General features: G+C 40.8%; 1 protein-coding gene across 1 annotated transcript; it reads left to right on the top strand.

Annotated features, from left to right (window-relative positions):
• The first annotated feature begins 8,409 nt into the window (after window positions 1-8,409).
• Window positions 8,410-12,561, top strand: RSRP1 (arginine and serine rich protein 1). The gene is made up of 5 exons (XM_033113505.1): window positions 8,410-8,612; window positions 8,842-9,422; window positions 10,032-10,183; window positions 11,425-11,508; window positions 12,104-12,561. The coding sequence occupies exons 2-5, from the start codon at window positions 8,900-8,902 to the stop codon at window positions 12,221-12,223; spliced, it is 879 nt and encodes a 292-aa protein (XP_032969396.1). The 5' UTR covers window positions 8,410-8,612; window positions 8,842-8,899; the 3' UTR covers window positions 12,224-12,561.
• The last annotated feature ends 292 nt before the right edge of the window (window positions 12,562-12,853 follow it).

Genomic DNA, 12,853 nt, shown 5'->3' with positions numbered 1-12,853 from the left:
AGAATATATAATAAAATATAGGTATAGACCATTAGAGAATGAGGGTGACTCAAACTATTAACAATATGAGGCGTGAACTTTCCCTTGTAGTACACACAATTCAAGAAATAATAAAAATAATAATCTTGTCTCCAGTGAACAAAGAAAATCATTGAAACCTTTGGCTTTAGAGCTACACCCGAGTTTAATGCCTGGCTTGGGCACCACCTATGTCTGTAATATTGAACATATGGTTTAACCTCTAGGCTGCAGTTTCTCAGGTTGATAGCAATACCTCTTTCCCAGGCCTGTGATGAGAATTACACAAGTATGGAAAAGGTATTAGCATAGTTCCTGGTACCTAGAAAATGCTCATGGGTATTTGTTGAAGGAGTAAATATGAGCTAGTAATCTTAGGACCTAAAAGCAGGATAGAATCACATGAGAAAAGCTTTCTAGAGGAGGTAAGACCATGGAATATACATAAAATGCAAGAGGAAGAAGGGTTCCAAGGACACTGATGGAGGAACAATAAAGCAGATGGTTAAGAAATGGGCTTTGGAGGCAGTCAAATTTGGGTTCAAATATAAGTTCTGCCACTTAATAGTAGTGTGACTTGAGCAAGTCACCTAATTCTAAACCTTGTGAACAAAAAAAATTGACGTAAAAATGGCAAACCTCTTTTTATTGTACTGAAATATACATAACAAAATTTCTCATTTTAACCACTTTTAAGTGTATAGTTCTGTGGTATTAAGTATATTCACATTGTACAATCATCTCCACAACTCTTTTAAATTCATATCCATCAGGATGACTATAATTTATTTTTTTTAAAGAAAAAAAATTTTAAGGAAAGTATTGATGAGGATGTAGAGAAATTGGAACCTTCATACATTGCTGACAGGAATGTAAAATGGTGCAACCACTATGGAAAACTATTTGGTAATTATGCAAAAAGTAAAACATAGAGTTATCAAATGACCTAGCAATTCCACTTCTAGGTATGTACCCAAGAGAATTGAAGACATGTTCACACAAAAACTTCTACATAGATGTTCATAACAACATTGTTCATAATAGTCAAAAAGTGAAAAGAACCCAAATGTCCATAAATCAATGAATGGATAAACAAATGTTGCATATCCATACAATGAAATATTATTCAGTCATGAAAAGGAATGATGTACGGATACATGCTACAACATGGATGAACCTTGAAAACTTGCTAAGTGAAAGAAGCCAGACACAAAAGACCACATTGTATGAATCCTTTTATCTGAAATGTCCTTAATATGCAAATCTATAGAGACCAAAAGTAGATTAGTTGTTGTGAGGGTGAAGGAGTGAAGGGAAAGAGGTATAATTGCTAATGGGTAGGGGGTTTCTTTTTGAAGTGATGAAAAAGTTCTGAAATTAGTGGTAATAGTTTTACCACCTTGTGAGTATACTAAAAACCACTGAATATTGTAGAACATTATAATGTAGAACATTATAATATTGTAGAACATTATAACATTATAATGAATATTGTAGAACATTTTATACAGTATAATGTATAAAAATCTCAATTTTAAAACTCCTCTAATTTACCTAAATCTATCCTGAGAGTCTCTTTTCCCATTTATTTCTTGAACCCCTCTAGTATAATTTTCAGTTTAGTTATTGTATTCTTCAGTGCTGTGATTTCTGTTTGGTATTTTTTAATATTTTCTGTCTTTGTTGAAGTTCTCATTCTATCTATTCTTCTCCAGAGTTTGGTGAGCATATTTACGATCATTATTTTGAATTCTTTACCATGTAGATTACTTATCTCTGTATCATTAAGGTATTTTTATGAGGTTTTCTCTTCTTTCATTTGGAACATATTTCTATATTTCCTCATTTTGCTTGACTGTATTTGTTTCTATGTATTGGGTGAAACAGCTATCTGTCCTAGTCTTGATGGAGTGACCTTTTGTAGGTGATGGAACTTACCATTTAAACTTGCCCAGCTCTTGGTTGTCTCTCCAACCTTTGTGATTTTCTAAATAGCCTGATATATATATATTTTTTTGATATATTCTTAATAGGTCCCTATTGTTGAAGGTGTGCAAAGACCTGTCAGTGTTCCAAGGGGAAGAATCTTCATTTAGCACCAGTTTCAAGCTGATCAGCCAGACCCTTAAACAGCAGCTTTTAAAGTATGCAAATATATATGCAGTCCTGTGTGCACACAATCATAAACCCTGCTGGTCTCTAGGCCAGGAGATTTGGAGGTGTCCCTTGGGTGACAGTTACAAAAATCAGGGCTCAGATGAGTGTATGAGCTCCTTTCTGGAAGGTATTGTGGATGAAAGAGGGGCCACATACTAAACCTGAGAAGCTCAGGGGAGGCCAGCGTAGCAGACCCTACAAACCCAGAGATCGAAATTAGCCACATAGGATGATCTGAACATAAAAATTCCTAACTAAAAAGGTGATAAATGGGCATCCCCTATGTGGATTGCCCGCTTCCCGCTCCCGCTGGTTTTAGCGAGGCAGCTGGAGAGTGTAGGGGTTGAGGGATGCTCACAGTCTTTAGCAAGGTGTCAAGAAAATGCGTTAACCATGTGCACGCATGGGATGCAAATGTCTTGTTTGGGCTGGCTGCATTCACAGGCTTTAGGGAGGGAGCAGGAGAATGCTGTGATGAATGGAGCTTACAGGCCCCAGCTGGTGAGCTGAACAGTGTCCCAACTTCCCTGATTTCTGGTTTCAGCAAGGATGCAGGACAGTGCCATGAGCACTGCCACCCCCTCACCCCATCCCCACCACCCCCCTGTCCTAGCAAGGCAGTGGGAGGGTGCCATGTGTCCAAGCTTTCCCCACCCCCTCATAGGGCAGGTGGAGTGTGAAAATAACCTTGGCCAGCGCCTCCTGCAGAGTTTCAGCTTTCCCCTACCCCTGCAGCAGATGCTTTAAGGTTAGTAAATGAATCTCCTTCAGGTATGGTCTAGGCACTTTTCAAACTTCTGCTTTTGCACTGGGGCCCAGATGGTGAGACCATATGCCAGCCCTTTAAAAGGAGAATCTCGGTTCCCTATAGCCCTTTGGGCCCATTGGATATCAGCCCCATTGGTTTTCTAAGACAGACCTTTTGAGAGCTCATCTCTCTGGTGCAGATCCCAAGGGTTGGGGTCCCTGATGTGGGGCACAAACCCATGGCTCCTCCTGGAGAAGCACAGGACTGGTGAGATCCCTCTCTATTGTGTCTCCTTGCACCTGAGGATGGGTATTTTGGCAAGAGCATGTCTCTGCCTCTCCTACTCCTCTCTAGGTGGTTCTGTTCTTTTGTCCTACAAGAGCAGTTCATCTAGTCTTCAGATCTTTTTCAGAGGGAAATGATCTATATGTAGCTGTAGATTTGGTGTGTCCATGGGAGGAGATGAGTTCAAGGTCTTCCTATGTCTCCATCTGGAACCCCTTCTCTCCTATTTTTTTCTCTTAAGCCAACTCCAATCTGGTTGCCATTCCCAGTAACCACTCTTGTCAGTGTCACTTATGCCCTTGTTTCCTGTGCTTTTAATGAAAATCTTTTTAGCAGAATGTCAAGGAAAACTAAAGAGTTTAATTTTTCTTCAGTAAATAAATTTGTCCTCATAACAAAGGATTCTGGAAGTTGTAAAAGGAAGCTTAAGGTGTTCATTTTGGGCAGTATTCTATCACTGTATTCTATAATGCATAATAAGGTGTGAGATTATGCTTTTTTTGTAGTATAGTTGACTGTTTTAGGTGTCTGTTTAAGAAGAGCATATGTTAAAGTTGAATGCCTTTTGAGCACTATTCCCCTGAAAAAGACCAAAAGTTTTGACGTTGGAATATTGATTTTTTAGCTGGTTATTAAGAAAAGACTCAGAAATGGGGTGGCTGGTTAGCTCAGTTGGTTAGCACGTGATGCTAACAACACCAAGGTTGCCAGTTTGATCTCTGTACAGGTCACAGTGAGATCCTTTAAAAAAAAAAGAAAAGGAAAGGAAAAGAAAAGACTCAGAAATAAACTTTGACCCACCCCCCTTTCCTGCCTAAGAGATTCAGATGGAAAGACCTACATCAGGAAGGAAATGTTAGGATGTTCGCTTTAGCAGCCTAATTTGAATTGAGTGTGATGGATGGGAGGGCCTCAAGCTGGGGCCTGTTTACTAGATTACTCCTGCGTCTGTTGTTTCTGGGTTGCCTAGCAGAAATTTACTTGCCATGTACTGCTCTTCCTCAACGACCTGTAAATTGCCTACTTCCTTTGAAATCTCAGACCCCTACCTGCCTTTTCTCCTTTGTTGAAAGTAACAACATAATATATGTACCCAATTTTACCTCACAGTCTTTGGAATTTTCATGCTTATGTGAATTCCCCGAGTTCTCCTGTTACTCCGCCTCTGTTAATTTGATTATTAGCCCAGCTAGAAGAGCTTAGAAAGTGGAAGGAAAAGTATTATTATTTTTTTAGCCCCACACCCCAAGTCCAGCAAGTGTTCTCTTCCCTCGAATTCAGTTAAGTAAAGCTATCTACCATGTCCGTGTATCCAGTCAGCTTTTGAAAGGTAGATTCATATTACTGACAAACTAGGTAGGACCTTGCTCCTTGATAAGCAGATAATTACATTCGTGGCTCACCACAGTCTGCCCCGGCTCTATGTATCCAGCTTTGTCTTCCAAAATTCCCCACCCCAAACTCTTTGCTGTAGCCAAGCTGGTTTTCTGTCCGTCCCCAAATTGTAAAATGGGCATTTATATGTCTAGGATTTTGCTAAGGCCTTTGTTCTTCTCTAAAATCTTCTTTCCTTTCCCTTTGCCTGTCCTTCAAGACTTGTTTCAGATTCCATTGATGTAGAGTATTTTCTTTGTGCTGGGATGGTGTCCCATGAAACCGAAGAATGGAAGCACGGACCAAGGAGAGGTGAGGAGTTGTACAAGAGGATAGTTTATTAAAAGTGAAGAGTAAAGAGTCACAGCTCTTGGAATGAGACGGGGTCCCGACTGGGTTGCCCAACATGGGACAAAAGCTCTGGTTTTTATATCTTCCCTTGCCTGCTTGGAGAATGGGGCTGGCGCCTTCTAATGGCATTCGTCTATCAGGTTTGTCCTGTTTGCCCACCCTAAAGGGATTAACAACCCATTCCTATCTATCAGATCTGCTCCTTTGGCTATAAGAGAATTATGAGATAATTTATTAACCTCAAGGCACATTCTTATACCTTTGTCCTGGGACTTCCCTGTCTACCTAACAACATTCTAACTAACCTGTCTCACTATTTTCATTTGTTTATTCCGTAAACACATCTGAGTGCCTAGCATATGCAATGCACTCTCAGGAATGCTAAGGTACAACAAAACAATGCCTATCCTATGTAATTTATATCCTAGCAGGAAAATGATACATTACAAAATGAATTAATTTTTAATTGAAATAAAATTTAATTACTACAATTGAGATAAATGTTGAAAATATGAGGCACAGGAAAATAGGACTAACTTTAATGGGGAATGAACCAGTTTAGGTGATCAGAAAGGCTTTCTCCTACATTGTTGATACAACCTTTTTAGACAGCAATATGGCAATATATTAACTCACACAGATCCTTTAACCCAGTGATTACATTTTTGAGACTTAATCATGTAACAGTAAAAGTACCAGTACTTAAAGCAGCATGTGACTTTAGTTCCTAGAAAAGCTGCAAATGTTATAAGGTATGATATCTAAGCAAAGCTTCCCAAGAGGTCATGTCTCTAAACTAGCCTGGTGGATTGAGGTCAGCAAATGAAGGTAATCCAATGTGCCACAAAGTACTATTCAAGGGGGTGGACTCACGAGATGCGTGTAGAGAAAAGGACTAAAACACTTTTCTTGATCTACCCAACAGAATCTAATATAATAAACACTCTATAAATATTTGTGGAAGGAGATACAGGCGATGGGGAAGGAACAGGTTTAAATATGTTTGGTAGAGAGAAAGAGATAACCATTAAGCGATTATTGGCATGATGAATCATTGCAGAACCTCTAAATGAATAGTGGGAGGGAGTGAAAAAGAGATACTTGATCAGGCTGGCAAAATAAAACAGAAAAAGTGAAGAAAGCAAAGTAAAACAAATAATAGACACCAATGGAAGAGATAAGATCAACATTGTACAACATTGTAGTTACTCCAATGAATGTAAATGGATTGAATTTACCTATCAAATGAAAAAAATCTTTCATATTGGGTGTAAAATTCAGCTAGGTGTTGTGCATATAAAACACATAAAACCACGTGAGCATATAACAAGAAGGATCCTATTCACAATCCACAAATACCATCAAAATATTTCAGAATACACCTAGCAAGTGTAAGATGTGAATGATAAAAGCTATAAAATTTTAGTGAATGTATTAGTTTCCTATTGCTTCAGTAACAAATAACCGCAAACTTAGTGGCTTACATCAACCCAAATCTATTATCTTACAGTTCTGTAGGTGAGAAGTCTTACTGGGCTAAAGTCAAGGAGTCAGCAGGGATGCCAGATGGACTGGACTCTTCTTGGAGGCCTAGGGGAGAATCAACAACAACTTGCTCAACCAGGTGTTTCAGTTCTATGAGGACTGAGATATTTTCTTTGTGATTGTCACCTGGGAGCCATCCTTAGCTCCTAGCCGGCTCTCTCAGGTCTTTGCAGAAAGCTCCCAACATTTCAAAGGCAGCAACAGGGCAAGGAATTCTCATGCTTTGAGTGTCTTTTGTGATTAGATTGGGCCTACCCAATCAGGATAATCTCATCCCAAGTTCCTTAATTTTAGTCACTGTAAAATTCCTTTTGTTTTTTAAGGTAACATAATCTCAGGTTCTGGGAATTAGGGTATGGACACCTTTGGGGGCTATTAATCTGCCTACCACAGTGAAGGACATAAAAAAATTTAGAGAAAAGTGTCACATTCTTGGATGGGAAGATGTGGTATTGTAAAGATGTCATTTCTGCCTAAATTAGCCTACAAATTCTGTGCAAGATGCTTTAATGATGATTTGGAATTGGGCGAGTGGATAGATGCTCAGAGAAGACTGTACTGTTTAGAAAAACAAGGGATCACTGACATCCCTTGTAGACTTTAACTCAAGTAGATTGCACATATTCTGGAGACAAAAAAACACCAGTATTCTGCACGAGAGCAAAATAACGTTTCCTGTTGTGTTTTCAGTACTTTTTCTAGTCACCATATTTGAGGCACATATTTGACTCATACTATAATCTATCTACAGATTCCTACCACTTTTTCCTTATTCATACCAAGAGCTCAAGCAAGATTGCATCATTTTATATAATTTCACATTATTTCCCCCAACACACCATTTTTACACTTGTCAAATCTGAAACTCATTTTATTTTTCGGTCCATTTACACAGCTTCATGAGAACTTTCAGAAAAAATTCCTGGCAGATGGGCACTGTCTTCTCAGTTTACTTGTGATAGCACTTTGTTTCTAAAGAAACATTTCTTCACTTATTTCCATCATGTTTTCCTCAGAGAAGTGGATGATACTGTGGACAGTGCCAAGCAAGACTGCTAACACCGGTGGGTGGATTCCATGATAAGGTTTTTTATTCCCTCCACTTCTGTGTATTTTTGGGAATGTGGGGGTGAAGGTGAACAAGAGAAAAATGAGTTTGTATCTCCAAGTAAAGTGGCTTTTGTAAAAATGCCACCCTTGATTGCAATGTAATGACTGACTCTCACTCTCCCCACAGATGGTTAGTTGATTCAATAAAAAGTGATTTCAAGGGAATTGTCATGCTTTAATTAGCAACAAGTATGTTTGGAATGTATCCTGTTTATAAATCCTTGGAAATAGTCACGGTTGTTTAATCCCCAACATGAAGCACAGTGAACTCAGAATGATATCTCGGACATCATCGACCCCTTTGATTAAAGGTCACCTAAGGGTGTCTTTGCATTCTTTCTCTACCTATCTTACACTGACTAGACAAAACATGGAAGTAAAAAGCTTTTCTAAGTTAATATTGCATTTTCAGGAATCCTGTGACGCCGGGAAGGATCCGGAAGCGGTCGCCCCCCACCCCGCGGCCGGCCTGACCCTGGTCCGGAGGCAGTGGCCAGGAAACGTCCAGGGAGACACAGCCCGGCCTGCAGCTTCCCAGAGGTGGAGGCAACGACGCAGTCAGCATTAGCTGGGTAGAGAGTTCTGGATCCCGGCGTCACTCCGCGCAGGATCTCCTCACCCTAGGGTTCCAAAACAAAGCCACCACGGGCCGCCAAATACCCGGATGGAGCAGCACCACCTTCCCTCCTCCCCCAGCCCCCTCCACACACTTCCCGCCAAAGGCTGGGTCGTACAAGGGCCTCCAGGAGGCCTTTGCGGGAGGCCAGGGGCGGGGCGTGGGGGCAGGGAGAGGAGGCCACGCCCATTGCACCACCGCTTCTGCGCATACTCCGTACTTCAGCTTCTGGTACTTTCGATGCGTCGGCCGACGCCCAGCTCATTCCGCGTCGGGACGTCGGAGGTGTCGTGTGTGACATTGCTGCTGGAGAGTAGCTGCCCCAAAGCCCCGCTTCGTCCTCAGCTGTGGAGGAAGGCGTCCGTTGGGCCTTTCTCTTCGTCATAAGTGAGGCGTCGGCGACCTGTGGTAAATATTCTGGTGACGGGGTCGGACCCGCGGAAACCTCAGCGTGGGTGGCAGGGAAAGTGCGGGGCCCTGTGTGGCGAACAAAGTGGGGCCGGTGGGGCGGAAAGCTCGGCGTCTGGCGTCGGCAGCACTAGGATCAGGCGAGGCTCGTTCCTTTCCCCGGGCTTCCCCGCCTTCTCCCGCGCGGCTTCCGGAACTTCATTCCCCTCCCCCACTTGTTTGTTCTTAGGAACAGACTGTTCCGGAAGGAGCCTCCAAAACAAGGAAGCGCCACACCGGAGTCCGTTATGTCCAACTACGTGAACGACATGTGGCCGGGGTCGCCGCAGGAGGCCCGGTCGACGTCGGGCCGGTCCAGCCGGCTGTCCTCCGTGACGCGGAGCCACTCGAGAAGCTCGCGATCCAGTTCCGGCGTCTCCAGTCAGTGGTCGTCCAGGAGTCGGAGCCGGCCCCGGCGCCGGAGCAGGTCCGGGAGGTCCAGGTCTCGTTCCCGAAGGCGCCACCAGAGGAAGTACAGGCGCTACTCGCGGTCGTACTCGCGGAGCCGCTCGCCATCCCGCAGCCGCCGCGGGTACTGGGAGAGGCACTACCCTTCCTCGCGGAGGTACTACCGCTCTCCCTCGCCAGACCGATCCCGCAGCCGGTCCCGCTCTCGGGGACGGTCGTATTCCCGAAGGGCCTACGCCGTAACGCGGGGCCGACGCTACTACGGCTTTGGTCGCACGGTGTACCCGGAGGAGCACAGGAGTGGGCGCGGGAGATCCAGGACGCGGTCACGGAGCCCAACCCCATTTCGCTTAAGTGAAAAAGGTGAGCGTTTGGGGTCGAGGCGCAGGTGACTTCTCCTTGGGCACCTTTTTATGCGTGTGGCGGTAGTATGAGCCGGCGAGGGAACCAAAGTTGCTGTGTAGTTACAATGTTTTTGTTTTGTTTGGTGCCTGAAATTTCAATATTTTGGGAGGAAAGGGAGGACTTAAAACTAATAGTTAACACTGCACTGTAGTTGACACCCAGTGTTCACATGGACACCATTTCTTCCCCCTTTGGGATTAAGCTGTAGGTGTTAGATGGCTCAGGGTGGAGGTAACTTTTTCTCCTGGTGGCTGGCAGTTCTTAGTGGAGTCTTCTAAATGTTAAGTGACTTGTTGACTAGCCTTAAGCTCTGCTAAGATGACTATTGAACGGGAAGAAGAGAATCAAAACACTGCTTTTAAAAAAATTAACATTGTATTACTAAAAAGGATTTTGTTGCAGTATTTTATCCAGTATTGTGGTATACTGGATAAGATCATGGAACAGAAAGAAGGGTAAACATCTTTCTTTTGCTATTCTAAATAAAACACGAGCTTATTTTGTGATTCCTGAGTCCTTTTGGGGAGATAGTACAGGATTAATGAATATCTTGTGTTTCTTTTGTAGATCGAATGGAGCTGTTAGAAATAGCAAAAGCCAATGCAGCAAAAGCCTTAGGAACAACCAACTTTGAATTGCCTCCTAGTCTCAGAACTGTTCTTGTATCTAAAGAAACAAGCCGTGGGACAGCTGTAACAAATAATGGTGCAAAGTTGGAGGTAAGTATTCAAGGATTATCCAGACAAAATCTTCAGAAAGCTACTGCCAGAAAGAGCTGATTAGCCATTTTTATTTGATTTACCTTAGACGACTACTTGGAAAGGCTAGTCAAACATTTGTGAAAATCAAAATAGCAGATCTGATGGTACTAGACATGGTCTCCCATAAAAATGGGAGATTAATGAAATTTATTTTCAATTGACACAATTACTTTCATGATTGTAGCTGGTACCTTGGTGATTTTTGTGTAGTTATCAAATTTTTCTAACTATACAGAGTATCTGTAGCTTGCATTTGCAGCATTTTGTTCCCTCAAATTCTGTATTCAACATACAGTATAGTTTATCTGCTTTATTTCTGTCTTATAGAAATCATGAATGTGGTCTCCAGACATTGATGAAGAAAATCTGTTGGTAATTGATACATGGGCATTAAGCATCAGATGTTTAACTAATTTGAAGTTTATGTTCACACACTGAAAGCTTAGTTTTTTTGTTGGTAGATCCATGTGCATGCTAGAATTTGGGATAGGTACTATTTGGAAAAGATATTAAAGACAATTTTTAAACAAAAGTACACTTTGTAATGGTGGGGCATCTGTGATATAGATGTCTCTTTCATAATAAATGCAATATATTCCAGATGGTTTGAGAGATTACAGAAGAAGAGGCCTGCTTCACTTGCAGATAAGTTTCACAATTCTCCAGAAGTGTGCTGGATGTGCATTGGCAAATTGCACTGTGCTTTTAAAGTTATGTGAAACCCAAAGCATAAAATCCATAGCTTTGAAGGTTTAAGGTAGTTAGGAATTGTTAGAATCAGTTAAAAGAGGAAAGATGTCTAGATGAACCTATCATTCAGACCCAGATGTAGATATGCTTACGTATTAGTAGTAGACAAAGACGATCTTACTTCAGTTGTTCTTTTCAGATGATTAGATGCCCAACTGGCAAATGCCTTAGTTCTTTGAAACTATTTATTACCTGGTATAATTTTACTGTCAGTTACTTTATTGGGGAATAGAACACTGCTTTATGGGGTAGAGTGTCTTAATCAGGCCTATTAGGCCAATTTTGTGCTCAACAGAGTACAGTGTTGTTTAGACAGTTAACTATATGGTTAGCTCCAACTTGATTTGTGTCTGTACAACCAAATTTATATATAATTGGGCTGCTTTGTATACAGTACTGTAAACCAAAGTTACGGTTTTTAAAAAATAAATTTTCTCTTACCTGTCTAGCTGTTGCAAAAGCTAACAGAAGATGGAACTAAAACTCCCAATGAAAAGACTTCCCAGCAAAAAAGCATAGCTTTTAGCTCTAATGTAAGTATTGACTAAAAAAGTAGACTTTGAATGTGTGTACATTATGTGGGCTTTAATTTTTGTTGGCTCATTGTTTTTGTCTTTTGGTGATAATTGGGGGCCTGCTAAGCCACTTTATAAATAGAATTAACTTTTTTTGGTGCCACTTTTACAAGTGATCAGTTTAATAGGCTCCTTCTATATTACAGTCCCTTTATACTTTTTAAATTATTGAAATACTTAAAAAGAAAATCTCAATATCCCATAATCAGAATATTTTAAAATCAGCTCTAAGGGCTTAAGAAACAAAATCGTTGCAGATGCCTGGCTAGCTCAGTCGGTAGAGCATGAGACTCTTAAACAAAATTGCAAACTATTTTAACACCTCACTACTGTAATATGCCCTGCATGTCTGATTTTACTTGGTAGTTTGTTGGCCTAACAGTTGAATGGAATCAAGTTACAAACGAGGTCCACACTTTGCATATGATTGGTGTCTCAAGTTTCAATCTTAAATGGAATTATTTCATGTATTTTTGTAAAAAGCATATGTTAAGTATGTACAGTGTCTGTGTTTGACTTGTTAATTAAACTGACTTAATTTGTTCTCTTACAGAATTCTTTAGCAAAGCCAGTGCTTCAGAAATCAGCTAAAGCCACTGCTGAAGAGATCTCTTCAGGATCACCAAAAAGAGAACAGAAAAAAAGTCCATATGAACTGTGGAAACCTGTTTAAAAAAGAAAACTGATGGCTAAGGTTGCCTGAAATGCACTTTATTGCAAGATTGTGTTTCTAGCATTATTCCATTTCTGTGAAGCGATTTTAGTTGTAATTTGTTGCGTTACAGACAACCCAAAAAGATGTAGATACTTTATATTTAAAATAATAATTTAGATTTCTCTTGCAGGTAGGAGATAGCACAGATGGACCAGAGGGTTACGTACAGGTGTGAGTCTTGTTTATATACTTGTAAATTTTTTGTGTAACGGATTGTTTATGTAGAAATGAAATTTCTAAGGCACACAGTAATTAAACTGTGTTGTACATATTTAATAAATTTATTGTTTTTATTATCTTAGTCTCACTTTATTATGTATGTGTTACATAATGGGTCTTTATTTAACAGAAGAATGTGAAGATATTATCTCTTGTTTAAAGTCTTGCTAATCCCAACTCCAGATCCATGGACTGACAGGACAGGGCTCACTGACCTTACCTGGGAATTTGTGGGAAATGCTGAATCTCAATTTCCCACCGCAGACCTGAATTAGAACCTGAATCTTAATATTTTCTCTTGAAGTGGATATTTATTAACATTTGAGACGTTTGGCCTAAAGTTTATGGAATATAGGCATAGTATTATCC

Source organism: Rhinolophus ferrumequinum, chromosome 9, assembly GCF_004115265.2.
Source record: "Rhinolophus ferrumequinum isolate MPI-CBG mRhiFer1 chromosome 9, mRhiFer1_v1.p, whole genome shotgun sequence".
NCBI lineage: Eukaryota > Metazoa > Chordata > Mammalia > Chiroptera > Rhinolophidae > Rhinolophus > Rhinolophus ferrumequinum.
This window is presented reverse-complemented; position numbering and strand designations above follow the sequence as displayed.